This window comes from Oncorhynchus clarkii, chromosome 19, assembly GCF_045791955.1.
Source record: "Oncorhynchus clarkii lewisi isolate Uvic-CL-2024 chromosome 19, UVic_Ocla_1.0, whole genome shotgun sequence".
In the NCBI taxonomy this organism is placed as follows: Eukaryota; Metazoa; Chordata; class Actinopteri; order Salmoniformes; family Salmonidae; genus Oncorhynchus; species Oncorhynchus clarkii.
Window position 1 is genome coordinate 42335522 of NC_092165.1, and position 26867 is coordinate 42362388.

Sequence of the window (26867 nt, forward strand, 5' to 3'; positions counted from 1 at the left end):
ATTGTTATTTTATGCACTTTGAGATTATTCCTGGATAATGAAAAGCGCTTTACAAATTTAATAAATTATTATTATTATTTACTTGCCCCTTAAAGGCTTAATGTAAATTTAACCTAGTAGATCATGTTAAGGTTACTGTGGTACATTGCAGAACAGGGTGATAGATCAATATTTGCTTTGCATGCATGATAAAGTACACAATATTTAAAGCAATAACAGACTACAACCCAGCTTTAAAGTCAGGTTCTACTTGTTCAGTCGTTCTGTGTATTATCCTTTTTGAGACTGTGGCCATGCTAGAGGTGAATGAATACAATTGACTGTTTTTTCTCTGTGTTTGATCATATTGCACTGTGGTCCAACTGAAGACTGAAGACCTTGGGTTGTATGACTCTGGATGATCTAGCCCAGTTTGACAGCCAGTTGCAGCTCTCTCTTGCTGCGTGGGGATACTACTACGAAGACTACATCAAGCTGTCCACGGGCGTCAAGGTTCTCCAGGCCTCTAGGGGGAGCCGCGACCAGGACTACGAGATCCAACTTGTGCACAGCCTTGCTGAAAGGCGCCTGAATGAGAAGTGGTCTATCGGTGAGTGCAATGCGTCTGCCATGGCTTAAGAGTGATTTTAGACACTGGCTGTAGAAGATACTGATGCGTTGCAAGTAGGGCTGTGACTGGCGGCCTTTGCAAGTGTATCCATAAGAGCAAAGCAGGAAGTAAAAGCAGGAATTGTACCCTTCAATATGTGCTACACATCAGTTAACATAATTTGAATGAACAGTCTACATTACCATGGAAATTATCGCATCAGGTACCCATAACTTCTCCAGTGAAATTGCCAAAGTTAGTTCCAAGCCTGTTAAATTCATTATATTTCTATTTGTGTTGCTGCTGCGTTGAAGACTTGTTTGTTGCTACTTTCTTCAAGGAGCAACAACGTTTCATGAATGTTGTTAATAGTGATGGGGATATTATTTTTGACGTTATCGTATCGTCGTCAAGATACAATATCGCAATATAATGTTAGTGCCAGTTGGATGTACCTGCACCAACACTCCAGTATTTGTCCTTCATAGCTTGTTCTCTTATCGTTTTAAATATGCAGCAAATTTGTTTTCAGCACTTTTATTTCCATGACTGATCAAAACTAGTTTTCTCATGGCTCTCTCTTGTCCCTCTGCAACAGACATGTGGTGAGCAAAATGTCTGGAACATCGATTCACAATTAAATTCACTGTATCGAATCGCAACACATATAGAATCGTGATAATCACAATAAATATCGTATCGGCACCTAAGGATGGTGATAGTACTTCAGTCAGCTGTTCATTATGACAGTTATTTTATTTTCATGGTGGCCCTCATCCTAACCATCGGTTACACGGTTATATGGTAATTATGCCAGCCCTAATTGCAAGGACCTAGCATTGAACTTTTTATTAAGCAATAGCCACACAGATGAACAAAACTAGGTGTTGTAAAGGAGAAGTTGACTGTTACTACAGGGCCATATTAAGACAGTTAAGACATAATGTGAAAGAAAGTAGCCTAGGCCTATGTTGTTACATTACAATTCTCATGTACAATTTCTTAGCCTATCCTAATTTACATACTGTAGTACACACCGATTCTCATTGGCTTGTACACTCCCACTAAGCAAATAGCTATGCTACCTATGATAGGTATCTTCTCTGATGCCAAGAATAGCCTAAGTCCTATTTCTGGAAAAGCTTGATTTGGCTTTGTGGTGTAACGCATCGGTGAATACACAGATTGTCCACACACTACTGTGCTTGGCTAGTGCAGGACAACATGGACCAATTAGACTTTCGGATTAATGTCCTGGATGCAGAGTCCAACATGGGTATGTGTTCTAGTTTTAAAGGTTTATTATCTACAGCTATATCAGAAAGCAAAAGTGAAATAAAAAGGTCAATCCTCCAAGCCCGTGAGAATGAAGGGCGTAGGCAGTGCTCTAAATAAATAAAAATCACTTAAAATGTCAAATCTAGGAGCACCAGAAGATATATATATATTTTTGAATTGATTGAGATCTAGCATATTGGGTGTATATGAATTCTTGCTACTTGTTACATGTTGTGCTCTAGAAACAAATATTTAACCCGGTAAAGACATTTGTTTATTATAAAAAGCTAAAATGTTGATAATTACAGTCATTTGTGTAATATTATGTTTCTACATTGTGCAAAAGCACTATCTATTGAAGCGCATTACATCGAAAATTCTAAACTGTCTCTTTAAGGTCGTCAAGTTTGTGAGTGATGACATGCAAGTGATCAGTCATTCATTCATTGCTATGATCATTGATCTTATAAAGAAGCTATCCCTTTTCGCTTCTTTCTTTGCCTCCAAATGTTTAGATATACTGATAAAGTAACCAGGTTGTTAGCTAGCTAGCTAATGAGGTTACATGACTGAACAAGGTGTAAACAAATGCTGGTTTTGGAATAACCTGTGACATGGTTTATGAACAGGGCCTAAAAACTAACTTTTTGGTCCAAGAGCCACTGTGGCAGGTAGATAAAAAAATAATCTACCAGCCAATACATGTATTCTCCCTAATAACACCAAAAGCCGCAACAAAAACATTTTCTCGGTTTTGTTTTTCCAGATTTCGAAATTCCACCAGTTCTTTTTTCAGATTTCACTCTCAAAATCACAATTATTTTAAACAAATTTTAAACGTAAAATTGGATGTTCTAAGTCTGAAGTAAAACTTTCTGATTGGGTTTTATTATGCCACAAGCATCTGTATAGACTTGTAGCATCATACTTTGAATTGTTAAATAGTTCATTCTGGCACTCCAATTAAGTGATCTGTAGAGAATATATCATTTGAATTGCACAACCATTTTAACCATATCAGGAGACCACTTTTGAGATCTAAGGAAGAAAAGAAAAACATAGTTTACCTTTAATTTCAATTGAACTCAAGAAACTGGTGTTTGGCTGGCGGTGTTTCTGTACTGCATGCTCAATAGCAGAGTTTGATAGAAAAAAAAATAGCATCCGATTGATACAAATCATCATTATATCATATCATTCTGCCAGGTAAGCCTGCCTCCATTTAATATGGAAAGTTTTATGTTAAAGCCTTTATAAATGACTGTTTTGGCATGTGGTACACATCTGGCGCCGACAGAGAAGGCTGCCTCGCTTCGCGTTCCCAGGAAACTATTCAGTATTTGGTTTTTTTTACGTGTTATTTCTTAAATTGGTACCCCAGGTAATCTTAGGTTTTATTACATACAGTCGGGAGGAACTACTGGATATAAGAGCAACGTCAACTCACCATCATTACGACCAGGAATACGACTTTCCCGAAGCGGATCCTGTGTTTTGCCCAGGACAATGGATCGGATCCCAGCCGGCGAACCAAAACAACGACGCTGTAAAAGGGGCAGACGAAGCGGTCTTCTGGTCAGGCTCCGGAGACGGGCACATCGCGCACCACTCCCTAGCATACTACTCGCCAATGTCCAGTCTTTTGACAACAAGGTTGATGAAATCTTAGCAAGAGTAGCATTCCAGAGAGACATAAGAGACTGTAACGTTCTTTGCTTCACGGAAACATGGCTCACTCGAGACACACTATCGGAGTCGGCACAGCCAACTGGTTTCTTCACGCATCGCGCCGACAGAAACAAGCATCTTTCTGGTAAGAAAAGGGGCGGGGGGGTATGCCTTATGATTAACGTGACGTGGTGTGATCATAACAACATAAAGGAACTCAAGTCCTTCTGTTCACCTGACTTAGAATTCCTCACAATCAAATGTCGACCGCATTATCTACCAAGAGAATTATCTTCGATTATAATCACAGCCACATATATTCCCCCCCAAGCAGACACATCGATGGCCCTGAACGAACTTTATTTTACTCTATGTAAACTGGAAACCACATATCCTGAGGCTGCATTCATTGTAGCTGGGGATTTTAACAAGGCTAATCTGAAAACAAGACTCCCTAAATTCTATCAGCATATTGATTGTTCTACCAGGGTTGGTAAAACTCAGGATCATTGTTATTATAACTTCCGCGACGCATATAAGGCCCTCCCCCGTCCTCCTTTCGGAAAAGCTGACCACGACTCAATTTTGTTGCTCCCTGCCTATAGGCAGAGACTAAAACAGAAAGCTCCCGAGCTCAGGTCTGTTCAACGCTGGTCCAACCAATCTGCTTCAAGATTGCTTCGATCACGTGGATTGGGATATGTTCCACATTGCGTCAAACAACAACATTGATGAATACGCTGATTCGGTGAGCGAGTTTATAAGCAAGTGCATCGTTGATGTCGTACCCACAGCAACTATTAAAACATTCCCAAACCAGAAACCGTGGATTGATGGCAGCATTCACGCAAAACTGAAAGCGTGAACCACTGCTTTTAACCAGGGCAAGGTGACCAGAAACATGACCGAGTACAAACACTGTAGCTATTCCCTCCGCAAGGCAATCAAACAAGCTAAGCGTCAGTATAGAGACAAAGTAGAGTCGCAATTCAACGGCTCAGACACAAGAGGTATGTGGCCGTTGCGGACCAGGATGTCTTGCTCCCAGACAGACTAAACAACTTATTTTCTCGCTTTGAGGACAATACAGTGCCACTGACACGGCCCGCTACCAAAACCTGTGGACTCTCCTTCACTGCAGCCGACGTGCGTAAAACATTTAAACGTGTTAACCCTCGCAAGGCTGCAGGCCCAGGCGGCATCCCCAGCCGCGTCCTCAGAGCATGCGCAGACCAGCTGGCTGGTGTGTTTACGGACATATTAAATCAATCCTTATCCCAGTCTGCTGTTCCCACATGCTTTAAGAGGGCCACCATTGTTCCTGTTCCCAAGAAAGCTAAGGTAACTTAGCTAAACGACTATCGCCCCGTAGCACTCACTTCCGTCATCATGAAGTGCTTTGAGAGACTAGTCAAGGACCATATCACCTCCACCCTACCTGACACCCTAGACCCACTCCAATTTGCTTACCGCCCCAACAGGTCCACAGACGACGCAATCGCAACCACACTGCACACTGCCCTAACCCATCTGGACAAGAGGAATACCTATGTGAGAATGCTGTTCATCGACTCCAGTTCAGCATTTAACACCATAGTACCCTCCAAACTCGTCATCAAGCTCGAGACCCTGGGTCTCGACCCCGCCCTGTGCAATTGGGTACTGGACTTCCTGACGGGCCGCCCCCACCCAGGTGGTGAGGGTAGGTAACAACATCTCCACCCCGCTGATCCTCAACACTGGGGCCCCACAAGGGTGCGTTCTGAGCCCTCTCCTGTACTCCCTGTTCACCCACGACTGCGTGGCGATGCACGCCTCCAACTCAATCATCAAGTTTGCAGACGACACTACAGTGGTAGGCTTGATTACCAACAACGACGAGACGGCCTACAGGGAGGAGGTGAGGGCCCTCGGAGTGTGGTGTCAGGAAAATAACCTTACACTCAATGTCAACAAAACAAAGGAGATTATCGTGGACTTCAGGAAACAGCAGAGGGAGCACCCCCCTATCCACATCGACGGGACAGTAGTGGAGAGGGTGGTAAGTTTTAAGTTCCTTGGCGTACACATCACTGACAAACTGAATTGGTCCACCCACACAGACAGCGTGGTGAAGAAGGCGCAGCGGCACCTCTTCAACCTCAGGAGGCTGAAGAAATTCAGCTTGTCACCAAAAGCACTCACAAACTTTTACAGATGCACAATCGAGAGCATCCTGTCGGGCTGTATCACCGCCTGGTACGGCAACTGCTCCGCCCACAACCGTAAGGCTCTCCAGAGGATAGTGAGGTCTGCACAACGCATCACTGGGGGCAAACTACCTGCCCTCCAGGACACCTACACCCCCCGATGTCACAGGAAGGCCATAAAGATCTTCAAGGACAACAACCACCCGAGCCACTGCCTGTTCACCCCTCTATCATCCAGAAGGTGAGGTCAGTACAGGTGCATCAAAGCAGGGACCGAGAGACTGAAAAACAGCTTCTATCTCAAGGCCATCAGACTGTTAAACAGCCACCACTAACATTGAGTGGCTGCTGCCAACATACTGACTCAACTCCAGCCACTTTAATATTGGAAAAGATTATGTACAAAATGTATCACTAGCCACTTTAAACAATGCCACTTAATATGTTTACATACCCTAAATTACTCATCTCATATGTTTCTAATGTACTCGATACCATCTACTGCATCTTGCCTATGCCGTTCTGTACCATCACTCAATCATATATCTTTATTTACATATTCTTAATCCCTTTACACTTGTGTGTATAAAGTAGTTGTTGTGAAATTCTTAGGTTAGATTACTCGTTGGTTATTACTGCATTGTCGGAACTAGAAGTACAAGCATTTCACTACACTCGCATTAACATCTGCTAACCATGTGTATGTGACAAATCAGATTTGATTTGATTACTGGCTACACAAAGTGGTAGACACAGGCATTCCCCTGCCGTTACATCTTCAGAAAGTCACTGATACATTCTTTAATATTTTTTAATATTATTTACATGTAGGCTTTGGATTGAACAAATCTGTGCTCACTTTTGTCTCTTAAGGTACTCAGAAACAACTGCACAGTGAAACCTATCATTACAACAGTCATTATCAGGGTCATTTTTGTCCTGGTCGCACTGGTGCTCCCAAAATAAAATGTCAGGTCACACAGCAAAATATGTAGGAGCTTATGCGACCACTTTAGTGCCCTGGGCGTAGGGCACATCAGATTATTATGAAATGTCTGTCAAAAGCTTTTTCTGTGCTGTGAAAGTCAAGTAAAGTATGATGCCTGTCTTTGTTTCTCTTTCAGCGGGAGCTTTTATATTTGGCTGTACTGTAGCACTGTGCTTTCTGATAAGGGACCTCATGTTTTACGTGATTGGTGAGTGAGTTCTACTGACAGTAGCCATTTGAAGTAGGGGATGGGCGCCTGTTAGCAAGGCCTGGGGCCTAAACTAACCTGTCATTAGAATTATCAGGAGGTACTTGTTGAAAATATTAGTACAGTTGAAACTTGCCTAGTAAAATATGTAATTTTTTAAATATTTTTTATAATAATAAATAATCAAAGAAAAATCAGATATACTGTGTATATATATATAATATATTTGAACTACAGATACTGTTTGTGTGTCCCAAGATTTCAAGGCTTTACCCATACAATTACTGCTTCTCCACAGCACATTCAAGGAAATAGACCTTAAAGGGGTAGTTCACTAAAAAATACAAAATGGGTTTCCTTACCCTGTAAGTATTCTATGGAGAAGGTATGGCACTGTTTCCACATGCTAAACTTTTGGCATTGGTGGCACAAATCCCAATCAAGTCATGGGTTCGATATTCGCTTTGTTCAAAGCTTCTATAAGTGACTGTTTGAGCTTCAGAATCAATGTAGATACTTTTGGATGAAAGTGAACAATCCCTTTAAAGCATTCTTTGAAGTAAATTTTCTACAATTGCATTGCAAATGGTCTCTCCACTAATAAGATCAGCATGAGCCATTAGATCTTCACGGGTCCAAAACGTTGGATGGATCCGTGGCTTTCCCACCCAACCCGATATGCATACATTTAATTTCCAAAAACGGAGACCCGTTCCGAAGGGACCCGAGGACAGTCAGACCCTTTCCGAAAAGACCATGGAAAACAGACCCATACTGGTTCGGAGCCGAGAGACCCGTTCATATCCAATAGTAGAAAGAAACCTCCAACTTGGCGCTGCCAGCGCCATTAGTAAACAAGTGATATTGGCCAAATTATCCACCGTTTGTCCAAACGCCAAATAACCAATTACAAAAAAACTAAATTTGTTGTTTCAAAGTCCAAAACTTTATAGTGTCCAGTAATTACCACGAGCCAGTCCTACTCAATGAAGGTGCCACCAACCTCCTGTGATTGTTAGATTAAAGGAGTAAGTCTGGTAGGCCTAAAACATTCTGCCTCACCTCAAGTTCAACTGTCGGAGTCACTTGGAGTGCCAGTGCACACCGCAGTCAAAGGCCTGCAGTAGCTAAGCCTAATAATAGTCATACCACACCAAACCGTCACAAAACTTTATTAGGGTAATATCACAAGTAAGTCAAGTCATTGTTTCTAGTGAAAATACGAACAGGTTATTATATTGCTGCATTAAATAAAGTTTTGCATTTTGCCCTCTTTGGTTCTTCCTTTTCATGGTTTGTGTGCGAGTAGCATAGTAGGCCTACCGGGAATACCGGTCATTTTGTTATATTGCGGCAAACACAACATTACAGCTGGAACTTCATTTGGCCACCGAAAATGGCTCAACAGAATAAAACATTCCAAAAAGTTTTGAACAGGCTTACACTGCCTTCGGAAAAAGTATCCAGACTCCACATTTTGTTACGTTACAGACTTATTCTAAAATGGATTCAACACAAAACAATCCTCAGCAATCTACACACAATACCCCATAGTGACAAAGCGAAAACAGGATTTTAGACATTTTTGCAAATGTATTTAAAATAAAAACAGAAATACCTTATTTACTTAAGTATTCAGACCATTTGCTATGAGACTCGAAATTGAGCTTAGGTGCATCCTGTTTCCATTGATCATCCTTGAGATGTTTCTACAACTTGATTGTAGTCCACCTGTGGTAAATTCAATTGATTGGACATGATTTTGTAAGTCACACACCTGTCTATATAAGGTCCCACAGTTGACAGTTCATGTCAGAGCAAAAACCAAGCCATGAGGTTGAAGGAATTGTCCAAAGAGCTCCAAGACAGGATTTTGTTGAGGCACAGATCTGGGGAAGGGTACCAAAACATTTCTGCAGCATTGAAGGTCCCCAAGAACACAGTGGCCTCTAACATTCTTAAATGGAAGAAGTTTGGAACCACCAAGACACTTCCTAGTTCTGTCCGCCCGGCCAAACTGAGCAATTGGGGGAGAAGGGCCTTGGTCAGATGGGTGTCCAAGAACCCAATGGTCACTCTGACAGAGCTCTAGAGTTCTTCTGAGGAGATGGGAGAACCTTCCAGAAGGACAACCATCTCTGCAGCACTCCACCAATCAGGCCTTCATGGTAGAGTGGCCAGACGGAAGCCACTCCTCAGTAAAAAAGCACATAACAGCCCTCTTGGTGTTTGCCAAAAGGCACCAAAAGACTCTCAGACAATGAGAAACAAGATTCTCTGGTCTGATGAAACCAAGATTGAACTCTTTAGCCTGAATGCCAAGCGTCACATCTGGAGGAAATCTGGCAACATTCCGCACAGTGAAGCATGGTGGTGGCAGCATCATGCTGTGGGGATTTCTTTCTGCGGCATGGACTGGGAGACTTGTCAGGATTGATGATTGATGAAAACCTGCTCCAGAGTGCTCAGGACCTCAGACTGTTCGAAGGTTCCAACAGGAAAATGACCCTAAGGACACAGCCAAGACAACGCAGGAGTGGCTTCGGGACAAGTCTCTGAATGTCCTTGAGTGGCCCAGCCAGAGCCGGGACTTGAACACGATCGAACATCTCTGGAGAGATCTGAAAATAGCTTTGCAGCAACGCTCCCCATCCAACCTGACAGAGCTTGAGATGATCTGCAGAGAGGAATGGGAGAAACTCCCCAAATACAGGTGTGCCAAGCTTGTAGCGTCTATACCCAAGAAGACTCAAGGCTTTAATCGCTGCCAAAGGTGCTTCAACAAAGTACTGAGTAAAGGATCTGAACTTTACTTATGTAAATGTGATATTTCTATTTTTAACAAATTTGCACAAATTTGCTATTTTTTTTGCAGTTTTTGCTTTGTCATTATGGGGTATTGTGTGTATGGGGTATTGCATGTAGATTGATGAGGGGGGAAGAAATATTTAATGAATTTTAGAATAAGGCTGTAACGTAACAAAATGTGGGAAAAGTCAAGGTGTCTGAATACTTTCCAAATGCAATGTATATTGCAGCTAATACCAACAAAGGTCATTGCCTACCGTAGGCCTACTCAACAAATTACAGTAATAGGTTAATGCTATTTATTATACAACGGGCCTACTTTTAACCTTAAACTAAATACGGATCACAAAATTGAAAAGACAAACTTAATTTAGCCAATGAAAATGTCTCAACAAAATGAAAAAAAAACTTGCATAGGCTATGCAGAGAACCCGTTTAGATGATAAAATAGGCCTACAATAATAATACAAAGTATTTACAGTAATAATAATGACTAAACATTCAATAATAAATATGGAAATAAATTAATGGTAGGTAGACAATTGCATCAAACCTGAATAGTGAGTTGCACACAGTCCCTTTGGCCACCAACATTCTTCTCATCTTTGTCCACTATAATATTTAACCTTGTCCCCGAGGACATTACCCTTGTCGGCTTCTTTTTACTGTACTCTTTCTCCTCTAACTTTCGTTTTACTTCAATGAAAAATAACTTCACAATCAACAGTAGCCTAGGCCAAGGCTCATTTTACTGTCTCTCTCCAGCAGGTGAGGTGAGCAGCTGGAACCATTTTCAGTCAAGCATAACTATACAATTTATTGAGTTGCAATTGGCTAACAGAGATAACAAGCTCGCACATTTCTCATCACACAAACAGTAAATTAACAGAGGACAGGTCCAATCAGGTCCAGTCGGTAAATCAATTTGAATTGCACATACCCGAGACCCGTGCCAATTATATCAGACTCGTCACAGATCCGAGACAAAAGTCTGAATTTAGGACCTGGACCCGCTTGGGTCCCGTGTCAGATCTCCAAATGTTATGGTCTGTTGGACCCGTGAAGACCTCTATGAGCCATCCTCAGTATGCTGTGCATTTAATCACATTCAGTGTGTTCAAACAAGGTCTCTGACTGAATGTCTCCCCCTGGCAGGTGGAATTACTGTTTCCATCATAGCGTTTGTCTTTACCATCAAGTTCCTATGTGAGCTTGCTGCGCGGGTGGTTAGCTTCCTGCAGAATGAGGATCCCGGGAGAAGGGGTGACCGCAGCATCTATGACTATGTACGAGGGAACTACCTGGACCCACGCTCCTGCAAGGTGTCCTGGGATTGGAAGGACCCACAGGAAGTGGGCCAGACTATGAGCTTTCGTGTTCATGTAAGATCCTTTCCTACCCATCTGCTGGAAATCACATATCTAGGATACTTCAGTCATTTCTGGATTTTAAGAGTTCAATTTCTGAAAGTACAATTCTGAAACTACAATTAGAGCACAACCACCCACCTCAAATATTAAAGGTCCAATGTAGACGTTTTTATCTCAATATCAAATCATTTCTGGGTAACAATTAAGTACCTTACTGTGGTTGTTTTCAATTCAAATGGTCAAAAATAAACAAAACATGCTACTTAGCAAAGAGCAATTTCTCAAGCAATAATGTTGCTAGGACTGTCTGTGAGTGGTTTGAGTGGGGAGGGAAAAACTGAAAACAAGCTGTTATTGGCAGAAAGGTTTGGAGAAGGGTTAAAGTTATCCCTCACATTTTGGGACTGTCAACAATGGACTAATGAAACAAATACCAAAATATTGTTTTGGGGTGGAGTTTTCCTTTAAGTTTCAGTCATGCGATATGTTTTTCTTCTTTGTGAAACCCCAAGGGGGGGTTGGAACTCTCTATTAACTAATTGGCAAAAACTCCATCCCACTAAATCTTCAGGTATTCTTTTTAAGCAGGTCTCACACTAAAAATGCATTATCATAATTTTCACAATTTCACAGTATTATTCCAACCTCATAGTGTAGAGAGAAAAAAACAGGAAAATCAGGTTTTACCGCAATGGGCCTTTAAAGAGAATGTAGAGGAGGGATACACTTTTTTGTTTCTGCGGATTTTAGTCAGTGATTCTGTTATTTGTCTTGTCGGTTGGGTTTTTATTGGGGACATAAAGCACACAATGAAGTTTCGGGTTTATTTGTCACGTGCACGGAACACAGCGGGTGTAAAACAGTACAGTGAAATGCTTACTTGCTAGCTTTTTCCCAACAATACAATATACAATTCAATATCAAGGTGAGAATAGATTGTTGGCACAAGTTGTGGTACTAGACATCCTGCCATGGTTTGTCATGGTTTGCTCTGACTCTCTACCATAGCTCTTCTACAAGAACGGCCAGCCCTTCCCTGCCCACCGACCCGTGGGGTTAAGGGTCAACATCACTCACATAGAGCTGGCCCTAGACATTCCCATCACCCAGGAGGTTCTGCAGGAGCCAGAGTCCAATGTGGTCAAACTGGCCTTCACTGTCCGCAAGGCCGGACGCTATGAGGTAGCTGTCAAACTGGGAGGACTCAACGTGGCCTACAGCCCTTACTACAAGATATTCAAATCAGGTAAAGAAAGTCATGACCTTTTGGACTGTGTGACTAACCCATCTCAGGACTGGACTGTGTGACTAACCCATCTCAGGACTGGACTGTGTGACTAACCCATCTCAGGACTGGACTGTGTGACTAACTCATCTCAGGACTGGACTGTGCTGTATTTGTAATATACATGCGAAGCATGGATGACATGAGGACGTTTAAGTAATTGATATTGATAATTGTGTTTTTGCTTATGATAAAGAACAGAACTTTGACGTTGCGCAGTAAGAATGATTAATGACCACCCAGACCAGAATTGATACCACTGAACGTTTCTTCCAATGTTCTTTCCATTGCTTGTCCTCATAACATGATAATAAGTATGTTAATAGTATTCATCATCACAATATGTTTTGTAGTTCGGCTTTGTTTACGAAATATAGCACGAGGTGATGATGATCATAACATTGATTTAAGGCAATATCGATATTTTCCTGAACATTTTATTTGAATCTGATTGTTTATTACAATTTTTGGAAATATTTGTATTATGCTCTACAGCTTTGCTCAATTATGTTTGACAAGTGTTGAAACGATCCCTTCACATGGAAGCAACTTGGATCTTTGTGTAAATGAAAGCTGTTTTTCCTCTGTTGTCTCAGGCCCTATGTATGTATTGTACTGGTAAACACTACATACTTTAATTTGAGATATCCCCTGAATGCTCATCTCTTCCCCACATGTTCTGTGTCCATTTCAGGGACAGTGGACCCGTCCAAAACGAAGATAGCCTACCACTTCTCCACCCTGGTCTTAGTATATGGCCAGCAGCATACCCTGCAGATCGAGCCTCGGGACGAATATGGCAACCCCACCAGTAATTCCACCTCACTGATAGACGAAGTCAACTACAGCGTCCACGTCCACTCGGTAAGAACCCAATATCACGACACAACACTCATACAACAGAATAAATTAATTTGTTTCCTGATTTTAGACTGTGGAATTGGACAATGGGAATCAATTTTGTGTCTTCCTCCTCTCAGCTGGGCACGGTGGATGACGACAGCCTGGAGGAGTACTACTGTAAGTCAGTGTCATCCAACAAGCAGCTGTGCCAGGTACTGCTGAAAATCACCCTGAGGAAGAAGGGCTGTTTCCGGGCACGCATCTCCTATACCGACCTGCCCCTCAGCAACGGGGAGTTCGACATCATTGTTCTCAGTGGTGAGTAAGGGTCCTATTTTAGGATATGATTGAACAGGCCCATGTGAAGGAAGGTGATAGGATAGTGGATCAAATGGTATTTCACCAAGTTGCTACATGTATTTTCAGCCTATCATACTCAAAATGAGATACTCCACAGTGAAATACATGTAGAGTCTAGACTTTCGTCTTGGTGGAGGAAAAGCTGTGGTTGTAGGGTTCTCATATCACTCTTTTGTTTCAATTGCTACCCTTCCACCAAACAGAGAATGAGAAGAAGTGTGTGGAGAAGAACGTGTCCACCACAGGGATCAGCATCTACTTTGAGGCGTACCTCTACGGCACAGGGAACTACAGTAACTACAGTAACTCCTCGTGGCAGCTCCCAGCCTCGGCTCTGATGGCCCCTCAGAGACGGCCCTCCATGGGGGACGAGGAGGACGAGCATGACTCCCCTGTAGAGGGCCAGCCGGAGAAGGTCAAGAAACCAAAAAAGGTCTACTGCTACATATCGCCAAAGGTGGGTGAAGAGAGGATAGAAAGGATTTTGTATTGACCAGACATACCACATGCTCTACAGCCGGGTTTGTTGCAGACTTCTGTCATTGACTGGACCATTTACTTTTCTGCTACACAGCAACTGTCAGTGAAGGAGTTTTACCTGAAAATCATTCCATGGCGCCTTTTCACCTTTCGAGTTTGCCCAGGGACAAAGGTAGGACAAGCAGCGATGCTGTGACACACCGTGTGATTTCCACATAATATTGTCTGACCTTTAGCAGTAGGTTTAATGAGCTTGTGTGTTCACCCTCGTCTTTCTGCCCCTTCAGTTCACATACTATGGCCCTGACCCCGTTCACAAGTACTTGACTCTAGTGGTGGATGATGGGATCCAGCCGCCAGTGGAGCTGAGCTGTAAAGACAGAAACATCATGGCTGCCACCTTCATCCGTTTCCTGCACAAGAATATTGGTTGGTATCCCTCCTTTTCAAGTCCAGTAACACTGGGGGGTGTACCTGGTATAGATCGTTTTTGGCCTCTGTAGAAGCATTGAGACTGGATGGTTTTTGTGCCGTTGGCAGGTGGCTCGGAGACGTTCCAGGACAAGGTGAGCTTCTTCCAGAGGGAGCTCAGACACATCCACTCCAAGAGACCTCGCACCAAGACCTGCCTGAAGATCACACGCCACTGCATCCTGGACTCTGTGAGTGAACCCACAGTGTAACTATTTTCAGAGCCGCAGTGAGATTAAGAACTGCTACTGCAGACTCGTAAGGTGATATTGAGTGTGAAAATGACAGTGTTTTAACATGTCTATCTCTCCCCAGTCTCTGAAATCCACCCGGAACTTCTCCGTGTCGGACTGGAGTAAGAACTTTGAGGTGGTGTTCCAGGATGAGGAAGGTAAGATCAGCAGATGACAGGCCAGTCAGCTGGTGTTGTGTGGGGAGGGCTGTTGAATGACGCAGTATATGTGTTGTGTGGGCCCCTAGCTCTGGACTGGGGAGGGCCGCGAAGGGAGTGGTTTGAGCTCGTCTGTAAGACGCTGTTTGACACCACCAATCAGCTGTTTACTCGCTTCAGTGACGACAACCAGGGCCTGGTAAGACCTCCCTTCTCACCAGCACAACTAGAACAATACGGCTAAGGCCAGGATTCAGTGACCTAGTGCTGGGGTTAGCCAATAGGATAGTGAGGTACTGTGTCTGTCCGTCTATCTTCTCAGGTCCACCCCAACGCTGAGCGGCCGGTCCACCTGCGTCTGAAGATGTATGAGTTTGCGGGGCGCGTGGTGGGGAAGTGCCTGTACGAGTCAGCCCTGGGCGGGGCCTACAAGCAGCTGGTCCGCGCTCGCTTCACCCGCTCCTTCCTGGCCCAGCTCATCGGACTCAGGATGAACTACAAAGTACAGTGCCTTGCGAAAGTATTCGGCCCCCTTGAACTTTGCGACCTTTTGCCACATTTCAGGCTTCAAACATAAAGATATAAAACTGTATTTTTTTGTGAAGAATCAACAACAAGTGGGACACAATCATGAAGTGGAACAACATTTATTGGATATTTCAAACTTTTTTAACAAATCAAAAACTGAAAAATTGGGCGTGCAAAATTATTCAGCCCCCTTAAGTTAATACTTTGTAGCGCCACCTTTTGCTGCGATTACAGCTGTAAGTCGCTTGGGGTATGTCTCTATCAGTTTTGCACATCGAGAGACTGACATTTTTTCCCATTCCTCCTTGCAAAACAGCTCGAGCTCAGTGAGGTTGGATGGAGAGCATTTGTGAACAGCAGTTTTCAGTTCTTTCCACAGATTCTCGATTGGATTCAGGTCTGGACTTTGACTTGGCCATTCTAACACCTGGATATGTTTATTTTTGAACCATTCCATTGTAGATTTTGCTTTATGTTTTGGATCATTGTCTTGTTGGAAGACAAATCTCCGTCCCAGTCTCAGGTCTTTTGCAGACTCCATCAGGTTTTCTTCCAGAATGATCCTGTATTTGGCTCCATCCATCTTCCCATCAATTTTAACCATCTTCCCTGTCCCTGCTGAAGAAAAGCAGGCCCAAACCATGATGCTGCCACCACCATGTTTGACAGTGGGGATGGTGTGTTCAGCTGTGTTGCTTTTACGCCAAACATAACGTTTTGCATTGTTGCCAAAAAGTTCAATTTTGGTTTCATCTGACCAGAACACCTTCTTCCACATGTTTGGTGTGTCTCCCAGGTGGCTTGTGGCAAACTTTAACCGACACTTTTTATGGATATCTTTAAGAAATGGCTTTCTTCTTGCCACTCTTCCATAAAGGCCAGATTTGTGCAATATACGACTGATTGTTGTCCTATGGACAGAGTCTCCCACCTCAGCTGTAGATCTCTGCAGTTCATCCAGAGTGATCATGGGCCTCTTGGCTGCATCTCTGATCAGTCTTCTCCTTGTATGAGCTGAAAGTTTAGAGGGACGGCCAGGTCTTGGTAGATTTGCAGTGGTCTGATACTTCTTCCATTTCAATATTATCGCTTGCACGGTGCTCCTTGGGATGTTTAAAGCTTGGGAAATCTTTTTGTATCCAAATCCGGCTTTAAACTTCTTCACAACAGTATCTCGGACCTGCCTGGTATGTTCCTTGTTCTTCATGATGCTCTCTGCGCTTTTAACGGACCTCTGAGACTATCACAGTGCAGGTGCATTTATACGGAGACTTGATTACACACAGGTGGATTGTATTTATCATCATTAGTCATTTAGGTCAACATTGGATCATTCAGAGATCCTCACTGAACTTCTGGAGAGAGTTTGCTGCACTGAAAGTAAAGGGGCTGAATAATTTTGCACGCCCAATTTTTCAGTTTTTGATTTGTTAAAAAAGTTTGAAATATCCAATAAATGTCGTTCCACTTCATGATTGTGTCCCACTTGTTGTTGATTCTTCACAAAAAAATACAGTTTTATATCTTTATGTTTGAAGCCTGAAATGTGGCAAAAGGTCGCAAAGTTCAAGGGGGCCGAATACTTTCGCAAGGCACTGTATGTCCTCCGTCTCAGTCCCACATCCTCTGAGGACCTAGAGATGGACCTCTCTCCCAATACTTACCTCTCTCCAAATGCTTACCTCTCTCCCGAAACTTACCTCTCTCCAAATGCTTACCTCTCTCCCAATGCTTACCTCTCTCCCAATGTTTACCTCTCTCCCAATGCTTACCTCTCTCCCAATGTTTACCTCTCTCCCAATGCTTACCTCTCTCCCAATGCTTACCTCTCTCCCAATGCTTACCTCTCTCCCAATGCTTACCTCTCTCCCAATGCTTACCTCTCTCCCAACACTTACCTCTCTCCCAATACTTACCTCTCTCCCAATGCTTACCTCTCTCTCAATGTTTACCTCTCTCCCAATGCCTACCTCTCTCCCAATACTTACCTCTCTCCCAATACTTACCTCTCTCCCAATACTTACCTCTCTCCCAATGCCTACCTCTCTCCCAATGCTTACCTCTCTCCCAATGCCTACCTCTCTCCCAATACTTACCTCTCTCCCAATGCTTACCTCTCTCCCAATGTTTACCTCTCTCCCAATGCCTACCTCTCTCCCAATGCTTACCTCTCTCCCAATGCCTACCTCTCTCCCAATACTTACCTCTCTCCCAATGCTTACCTCTCTCCCAATGCTTACCTCTCTCCCAATGTTTACCTCTCTCCCAATGCTTACCTCTCTCCCAATGCCTACCTCTCTCCCAATACTTACCTCTCTCCCAATGCTTACCTCTCTCCCAATGTTTACCTCTCTCCCAATGCCTACCTCTCTCCCAATGCTTACCTCTCTCCCAATGCCTACCTCTCTCCCAATGCCTACCTCTCTCCCAATACTTACCTCTCTCCCAATGCTTACCTCTCTCCCAATGTTTACCTCTCTCCCAATGCCTACCTCTCTCCCAATGCTTACCTCTCTCCCAATGCCTACCTCTCTCCCAATACTTACCTCTCTCCCAATGCTTACCTCTCTCCCAATGCTTACCTCTCTCCCAATGTTTACCTCTCTCCCAATGCCTACCTCTCTCCCAATGCTTACCTCTCTCCCAATGCTTACCTCTCTCCCAATACTTACCTCTCTCCCAATACTTACCTCTCTCCCAATACTTACCTCTCTCCCAATGCTTACATCTCTCCCAATACTTACCTCTTTCCCAATACTTACCTCTCTCCCAATGCCTACCTCTCTCCCAATGGTTACCTCTCTCCCAATGTTTACCTCTCTCCCAATGCCTACCTCTCTCCCAATGCCTACCTCTCTCCCAATGCTTTGGCTGGTTAGAAAGGCGATCTGTTTATTTCATAGCGTATGAGGTGTATATTGTGGTGTTTCTAGAACATATTAAGATCTCATCCTGCTGCTCTAAGTGGATAAGTCATCCTTGTTGTTTCACCAAGTTAGAATGACACGTTTATTTTAAATCTATTTTCCTGTTTTTGTATTTAATTTTCCACGGCAGTACTTTGAGACGGATGATCAGGAGTTCTACAAAACGAAAGTCTGCTTCATCCTAAACAATGATGTCAGTGAAATGGACCTGGTGTTTGCTGAGGAAAAGTACAAGTCAGGACAGCTGGAGAAGGTGACGAGGGAACCTTTCTGTTTGACATGACTTCCCTTATCCACAATGTCATCTCACAGAAAAAAGAAAGCACTAACAAAACAGAATAATTATTTCCTTGGCAGACTGCTTAGTACTCCTAGAAAGGCAGTGCGGGGTTTGAGTGTGGGTGTGTTGTCAGTCATGTCCTGAGCTCTGTTACTCTGTCACTCTTCAGGTGGTGGAGCTGATATCTGGAGGAGCTCAGATTGCTGTCAACAATGAGAACAAGATGCATTATCTGAACCTGCTGGCCCAGTACAGGCTCGCCAGTCAGGTGCGAGACGAAGTGGAGCACTTTCTCAAAGGTAGGGATACAAACACCCATATATTATGGAGTCATTTCACCCCTGTATCTAATCTGGAATGTCTTTAAGGGGATAGGCAACCAAGCTTTTGGCAATGAACTGTTTTGTGAATTGCAGGTTTGAATGAACTTGTTCCGGAGAACCTCCTGGCCATATTTGATGAGAATGAGCTGGAGGTATGTTGAATAAAACTCAAACTGAAAAACAAACTGATTTTGTCTCTAATTACATCCCCTATCAAACTTTCCAAGCTTGCATGCCGTGTCCTACTTTCTAAATCTCAGGCCTATGGCACTGTAATGTCTAAATGTCTGTTTGTCCCCAGCTGTTGATGTGCGGTACAGGAGACATCAATGTCCAGGACTTCAAGGCCCATGCTGTGGTCGTAGGAGGGTCGTGGCACTTCAGAGAGAAGGTGTGTGACACCACCTGGTCGGAGCCATAGTAGATGGTGAACGACACTGCTTTGCTACAGCGTTATATTGATTGAGATGTGTCAAACGTGTTACTGTTGTGCACCATGCTGACTGTGTTGTGTTGTGCTAGGTGATGAAGTGGTTCTGGGCCGTGGTGTCCAGCTTCACCCAGGAGGAGTTGGCTCGCCTGCTGCAGTTCACCACCGGCTCCTCCCAGCTTCCCCCTGGGGGCTTCAACACCCTCTGCCCCTCATTCCAGATCATTGCTGCTCCCACACACAGCACCCTGCCCACCGCACACACCTGGTGAGTGGACGGGCATGCACGCACCCTCACAAACACACACACACTCAGACACATACACATGCACTCTTACACATTCTTATACATGTGCTATACAGTCGGTTTCAGTTCTTTACTTGAGTAATGCACAGACACACTACTTGTCTCATAAAAAACTGTAAAGTGACTGACTATCTGTGAATTCTTCTCTCTCTAGTTTTAACCAGCTTTGCCTCCCCACCTATGATTCCTATGAGGAGCTGCACAAGATGCTGAAGCTGGCCATCAGTGAGGGCAGTGAGGGCTTCGGCATGCTCTGAGTGGCCCTATCCCTGGAGCTCACCCCCAGACTCTGAGTGGCCCTATCCCTGGAGCTCACCCCCTGACTCTGAGTGGCCCTATCCCTGGAGCTCACCCCCAGACTCTGAGTGGCCCTATCCCTGGAGCTCACCCCCAGACTCTGGTCACACTGTGGTCCTGCTCATACAGCAGTGTGGTACCAATGACACCAGCACCAACCAGGCCCCTGGTACGCCTGTTACCCGCTCCATCTGCTTTGGACAATGGACATCCCTCCTCGACTCACACGGGCTACCCATGATCCTCTTTCAGCGGTAGAGGGCATTAAAGGAATTCCACAGGAAGTCCAGTAGGCTCTGGGACGTCGTCAGGTGTCTGCACTATGTGTATATACTGTACAATGTTTGCTTTTCTAATTAAGAACATGACCTAGTGTTAGAAAAGGCTGGGTAGTTTTATTCTAGATGTTAGAGCTGTTTAATTTTATGTTTTTGAGACAGAATATAGAGCTAGTTAAAGAGCCTAGTGAGCTTGGTGTTGTTTTGGTTTTTTGAATTTTATTTTGGAAAAAAGCTGAGGAACATTTAAATGCAAAAGCAGCCTACACAAAGTGTGGAGAAGCTGCGCACCCCATAGCACTTTGGCCTTACCTGATCAGGGAAGGATGTGTGTGTATATACTGCGAAAAGTATGAAAATGTATGTACTCATACTTTAAGTCGCTCTGCTAAATGATTAAAATGTCAAATGTATATACAGTATATATTATATCACTCTTTCATTTCAATATGTGTACATGCATGTTAAAAGGTTGTCATAGCAACAGTTCAGATATATTTTCAAACAGAAGGGACTAAAGGTACTTGTTAGATCTTTGAGGTCATACTTTTTTATTGGTGGGAGTTTAACACATTACAGCTGATTTCATGTATTTTTTAGTTATCATCGTTTCACATCCACAATGACTTCAGTTTACAAATACATGGGTTTTCAAAAGAACAAACGGTTTGCTACCCCATGTCAGTGTGTCTGTTTTAACTTATGGACTGATTTATGTTGTTTTCACCCATACCGTTGATGACTTGTTGATGACAATGCTATTTGTCTTGAGCCGTAACAGTTTTTGGTTTTAAAACCTGCCTTATTCAAGCCCTTTGCCTCTGACTTAATCTGGAGAAGTGTGTAGTTAAACGAAGCCTAGACTAGTATAACAACAGTGATATTACTGTTGGTAGTTTTTGCAGTTTGACATGGGAATATCAATTGGATGTTAACATGTGAAGAGATTGGAACTCAAGGTTATCTTGATAGCTGTCATGTCTTGTGCTCTTGACTGTTGGTTTTCATTCACCGTCTTGTCTGGGTTTACCTCCGCATCTCATCTATGCATCCCCTGTGTGTGTGTCCCTGTGCCTCTGTGTCCCTGCCCATGGTTGTGTGATCTCAGCTGCCTCCTCTCTAACTACTACCCATAGTGTGCTGTCTCTGACTCCTACAACTCAGTAGATAAGCCACCTGAGTAATGGATACTGAGACAGGAAACACAAGATGAATATTTCTTCAGGATTGGAAAAAGTACCCAATTTTCATACTTGAGTAAAAGTAAAGATGCTTTATTAGAAAATGACTCAAGTAAAAGTCACCCAGTAAAATTCCACTTGAATAAAAGTCTACAAATATTTGGTTTAAAATATACTAACTATCAAAAGTAAATGTAATTGCTAAAATATACTTAAGTATCAAAAGTAAAAGTGTAAATAATTTCAAATTAAGCTAACAAGATGGCACCATTTTCTAGTTGTTTTATTTATTTAGGCATGGCCAGGGTCACACTCCAACATTCAGACATCATTTACAAACTAAGCCTGTGTGTTTAGTGAGTCCACCAGATCAGAGGCAGTGATGGGATGACCAGGGATGTTCAATGGATAAGTGTGTGAATTGGACCATTTTCATGCCCAGCTAAGCATCCAAAACGAAACAAGTACTTTTGGGTGTCAAGGTAAATGTATGGAGTAAAAAGTACAATATTTTCTTAAACAATGTAGTGAGGTAAAAGTAGTCAAACATATAAATAGTAAAGTACAGATACCCCATATTGCAGTGTGCAGCTACCCACATGTACAGGCTAGTTAGGAAAGCCAACATCTAGAACATAGCACAGTAGACTAAAGCAGACACATTCGTATGCAATATTATTGTATTTTTTGTATTCACCTGAATCTTTAGCCTCACAACTTACCACAAATGCAAACCCATGACGGGTTACGTTATTGTTATTCAACTCTCCTAGCATTTGCAGCCACTAAGAGATTTCCACTTAGTTAAACATCACCTCACTCTTGTTGAACAGAATGCACGTATCACTTTCCCAAGCTCCTCGTACTAACAGAATAACTTTACCTTATTGGGAACCTCTTAAGGGTGCTGGGTTTTTGTTATTGCTGCTGGGGTTGACTGCACACACCTCCCAGTCACTCAGAATTTCTCCTTTGAGACACAGTGAGCTTTCATCCTCCACCATGATTTGCCTAGGGCAAAGTCTTAAAGGGATACTTATGGATTTTGTCTACTTTCCCAGAGTCAGATGAACTCGTGGATACCATTTGTATGTCTCTGTGTCCAGTTAGAGGTAGTTTCCCGATGCTAACTAGCGTCAGTGCAATGACTGAAAGTCTATGGGCATTGAAATGTTAGACTAATCAGATGACCTAGTCAACTAAAATGGTAGCTGCTGTCAGACACAAGACTTGGCAGAAGTAGCATTGCATTGTACTATAGGAATCAAGATATTAAATATTCTTATACAAACCATGTGCATTTACAAAAGTGTAAATAGTTTAAATGCAGTTCAGATAATAAAAAAAAATGAAGATGTAAAAAGAAACGGCAGCTGTGATTTTAAAGTTATTGTTCAGATAGTGTTTCACTCATAAGCAGGTCCTGCTCTCAGTGTTTAAGATTCCAGCTCAAGTGATGGGGAAAGCTCAGTGGTTGGTGTGGTTTGGTTTTGGATCGGTGTACATATTGTGACATAGTTGCCTACAGCTTGGAGGTGGGAATTTTTTATGTGTCAAATAAATGACAAAACTGTGGGCTGATGGATGTCAGGGTTCCTGCTCTGCAGTCCCTTTATTGTTCATGGAATTAAAACGTGATGGAGATTATTACATTTTGTGTCAATTTGTCTTTGTTTAAGGAGGCTGAGATTTGCTGGTGACTGTTTCAAGGATTCCTAGCTGGACACTAGCAGAAGACCACATGAAACTTAAACTCAGCAAAAAAAGAAACATCCCTTTTTCAGGACCCTGTATTTAAAAGATAATTGGTAAAAATCCAAATAACTTCCCAGATCTTCAATGTAAAGGATTGAAACACTTTTTCCCATGCTTGTTCAATGAACCATGAACAATTAATGAACATGCACCTGTAGAACAGTCTTTAAGACACTAACAGCTTACAGACGGTAGGCAATTAAGGACACGGTCATGAAAACTTAAGACACTAAAGAGGCCTTTCTATTGACTCTGAAAAACACCAAAAGAAAAATGCCCAAGGTCCCTGCTCATCTGCGTGAACGTGCCTTAGGCATGTTGCAAGGTGGCATGAGGACTGCAGATGTGGCCAGGGCAATAAATTGCAATGTCCGTACTGTGAGACGCCTAAGACAGCGCTACAGGGAGATAGGACAGACAGCTGATCGTCCTCGCAGTGGTAGACCACTTGTAACAACACCTGCACAGGATCGATACATCCGAACATCACACCTGCAGGACAGGTACAGGATGGTAACAACAACTGCCCGAGTTACACCAGGAACGCACAATCTCTCCATCAGTGCTCAGACTGTCTGCAATAGGCTGAGAGAGGCTGGACTGAGGGCTTGTAGGCCTATTGTAAGGCTGGTCCTCACCAGACATCACCGCAACAACGTGCCTATGGGCACAAACCCACCGTCGCTGGACCAGACAGGACTGGCAAAAAGAGCTTTTCACTGACAAGTCGCGGTTTTGTCTCACCAGGGGTGATAGTCGGATTTGTGTTTATCGTTGAAGGAATGAGCGTTACACTGAGGCCTGTACTCTGGAGTGGGATCGATTTGGAGGTGGAGTGTCCGTCATGGTCTGGGGCAGTGTGTCACAGCATCTTCGGACTGAGCTTATTGTCATTGCAGGCAATCTCAATGCTGCGCGTTACAGGGAAGACATCCTCCTCCCTCATGTGGTACCCTTCCTGCAGGCTCATCCTGACAGAACCCTCTAGCACGACAATGCCACCAGCCATACTGCTTGTTCTGTGCGTGATTTCCTGCAAGACAGGAATGTCAGTGTTCTGCCATGGCTAGCAAAGAGCTTGGATCTCAATCCCATTGAGCAAGTCTGGGACCTGTTGGACTGGAGGGTGAGGGCTTGGGCCATTGCCCCCCATAAATGTTCGGGAACTTGCAGGTGCCTTGGTGGAAGAGTGGGGTAACATCTCATAGCAATAACTGGCAAATCTGGTGCAGTCCATGAGGAGGAGATGCACTGCAGTACTTAATGCAGCTGGTGGCCACACCAGATACTGACTGTTACTTTGATTTTGACTCCCCTTTGTTCAGGGACACATTATTCCATTTATTTTAGTCACATGTCTGTGGAACTTGTTCAGTTTATGTCTCAGTTGTTGAATACTATGTTCATACAAATATTTACACATGTTAAGTTTGCTGAAAATAAAAGCAGTTGACAGTGAGAGGACGTTTCTTTTTTAGCTGAGTTTACATGGACAACATCTTCAGAGACACTGGTCTCAGAACAGAGGGCCTACTAGCTGTCATGAACAACAGAGAGCTATGGCATTCCATCATCCGACACATTGCACCACCATAAGCAAGCAATTAATTTACTCCATTATGGTATGGCAAAAAATCTATCAAGTATGCTTAGTTACATTGGTCAAATAAGGTTCACCTTCATTGCAAATACCATTAATAAAAAATGAGGGAGGAAATTATGCAAAACCAGACATTGATTTTAACAGTGTTTGGGTGTAATTTAGTGATCAAAGCATTGAATTGATTCATTATTACCATTCAAAAAGAGTTCAGGGACCAATCCATGGCCCCCTGAGTAGTGACTCCAAACTTTGAGGAGAGCCCTGTGTCTGACCCTCTCTGATGTAGAGTGAGATTAATGCTGTGAGTATGAGAATCCGGACAAGGCCCCAGCTCTCTGACTGCTGACTGAGCAGAGAGTGGTGGAACTACATGACAGTAATGAACGCAGCAGCCTGGCTGGCTAGTCAATACAGCATGTGCCCTTTCACTGCAGCCTGGACGCACCAACCATCCTCTCCACAGTCCAAAATAAAAGATTATTCCCAAAGACAGACAAGGTCTTGCTCCTTCCAGGATGATTTCTATTTTATGTGACATCCCAGTGGTCTGTCCTTGGACACAATCAAAGGAACAGAGAGGAGAGGAGATTTCATCCGGCAGCCTCACCATAGCCTGGCCTCAATTATCCCATCTAGTGACAGGCCAGTCTCCTGGTGCAGAAATGGGAAGGCCTAATGTTGCATTAGAATGTCATTAAGATTACATGTAGAGCATAACCAGATGCTGCCTGACTGCCACATGCTGAAAATATCTGGAGCCCTGCTCTTCACCTGGACTGGAGCTTCTAGTTTGCTACCAGACTGCTTTCACTTCCCTCCTACTATTGATATATTTATTATGCCTGTCATTTGTGTGATTGGCATGTTATGTTTAGTTAGTGCATAAAAAATGACCTTCATAACAATGGACACACTTTCTTTCATCATTGCCTTGGCCTGTAGGCCTGTAAAGTGGTATGCCATCTCATCACTTTAGTCATTAGAGGTTTTTTGCTTTGTATTGGTGGAACATACTTCAAAATGTTCTTCAATTTGATGTTTTGGTGCTTCTAAAGAAAGCTGATTGAGGACCTTATTATTGATGATGAATGTGTTTGTTTTTAAGGGCGGCAGGTAGCCTAGCAGTTAAGAGCATTGGGCCAGTAACTGAAAGGTCACTGGTTTGAATCCCAGACCTGACTAGGTGAGAAATCGGTTGATGTGCCCTTAAGCACTGCACTTCATCCTAATTACTCTGGATAAGAGCTTCTGCTAATTTATAAAAATTTCCGACTGTGTTTTCTTACATTATGTATTTGTTTATCGATGTGTGTATTTCTGTTTTTTTCTGTAATTCAGGGCTCATCTGTAAAATAAACATTGGTCTCAGTACAACTCCCTGATAAAGGTTAAAAAAAATATAATGAATCACATGATTCCAACAGAATACGATGTTCTCTCAAACACAAGGGGGCAGTATTTCTACATGAGAGAAGTAAAGCAGCAACAGCATGGCAAGACTCCCTCCAGTCAGCACAGTTTACCGCTAACTCTAGAGACAGATCCCACTAAGAGTAACGGATGAGGGGCCTTCCTCTCTTCAACTGGCCAACACGCCTGTCCTGAAATCTCCAGTCCTGCACAGTCAGGAAGAGTTAGAGTCCAATGATTAATGGTCCAGATTGCGGATGTCTGATTTATTTATCTAGTGAGTTGATTCACTTCAGCGAACCAGCCCACTCACACCTCATTGCTGTTTAAAAATAAATACACCTCATTCAATAAGACTGGTTTCCCATCAGTTAAATACTTCATTAAGTCAACCAATTGAGTGTTCTACTGTGCACTGGAATGTGATACTTGAGTATACAGAAGTGAAAACCGGTGCCAAAAGAAGGCTTGAATGTAAACTTGTGGCTGTAAAATGGCAGGTTAAGACAACCATCACTGTGCATGGACTACATATATCCAGTGTAGAGCCAAGCCTAGCATTCAATGGTTTTGTTGTTGGAATGGGGAGTACTCCAAACATGCAAAACCCCTGGCCCTCC

The 26867-nt window shown here is 43.2% G+C and overlaps 1 protein-coding gene across 2 annotated transcripts in view; it reads left to right on the top strand.

Moving 5' to 3' along the window:
• Positions 1-21108, top strand: part of LOC139375229 (apoptosis-resistant E3 ubiquitin protein ligase 1-like) — a 35152-nt gene extending 14044 nt beyond the window's left edge. For both annotated transcript variants that reach the window (XM_071116824.1, XM_071116825.1), the window contains 19 exons: positions 369-589; positions 6849-6920; positions 10884-11110; positions 12107-12344; positions 13078-13247; positions 13364-13544; positions 13790-14043; positions 14161-14238; positions 14354-14495; positions 14607-14728; positions 14853-14928; positions 15018-15127; positions 15251-15430; positions 18514-18636; positions 18833-18962; positions 19080-19138; positions 19288-19377; positions 19509-19684; positions 19878-21108. In XM_071116824.1, the coding sequence (XP_070972925.1) occupies positions 369-589; positions 6849-6920; positions 10884-11110; positions 12107-12344; positions 13078-13247; positions 13364-13544; positions 13790-14043; positions 14161-14238; positions 14354-14495; positions 14607-14728; positions 14853-14928; positions 15018-15127; positions 15251-15430; positions 18514-18636; positions 18833-18962; positions 19080-19138; positions 19288-19377; positions 19509-19684; positions 19878-19980 (2752 nt within the window). In that variant the 3' untranslated portion in view covers positions 19981-21108. The remainder of the gene's footprint in view (positions 1-368; positions 590-6848; positions 6921-10883; positions 11111-12106; positions 12345-13077; positions 13248-13363; positions 13545-13789; positions 14044-14160; positions 14239-14353; positions 14496-14606; positions 14729-14852; positions 14929-15017; positions 15128-15250; positions 15431-18513; positions 18637-18832; positions 18963-19079; positions 19139-19287; positions 19378-19508; positions 19685-19877) is intronic.
• Positions 21109-26867: the final 5759 nt, after the last annotated feature.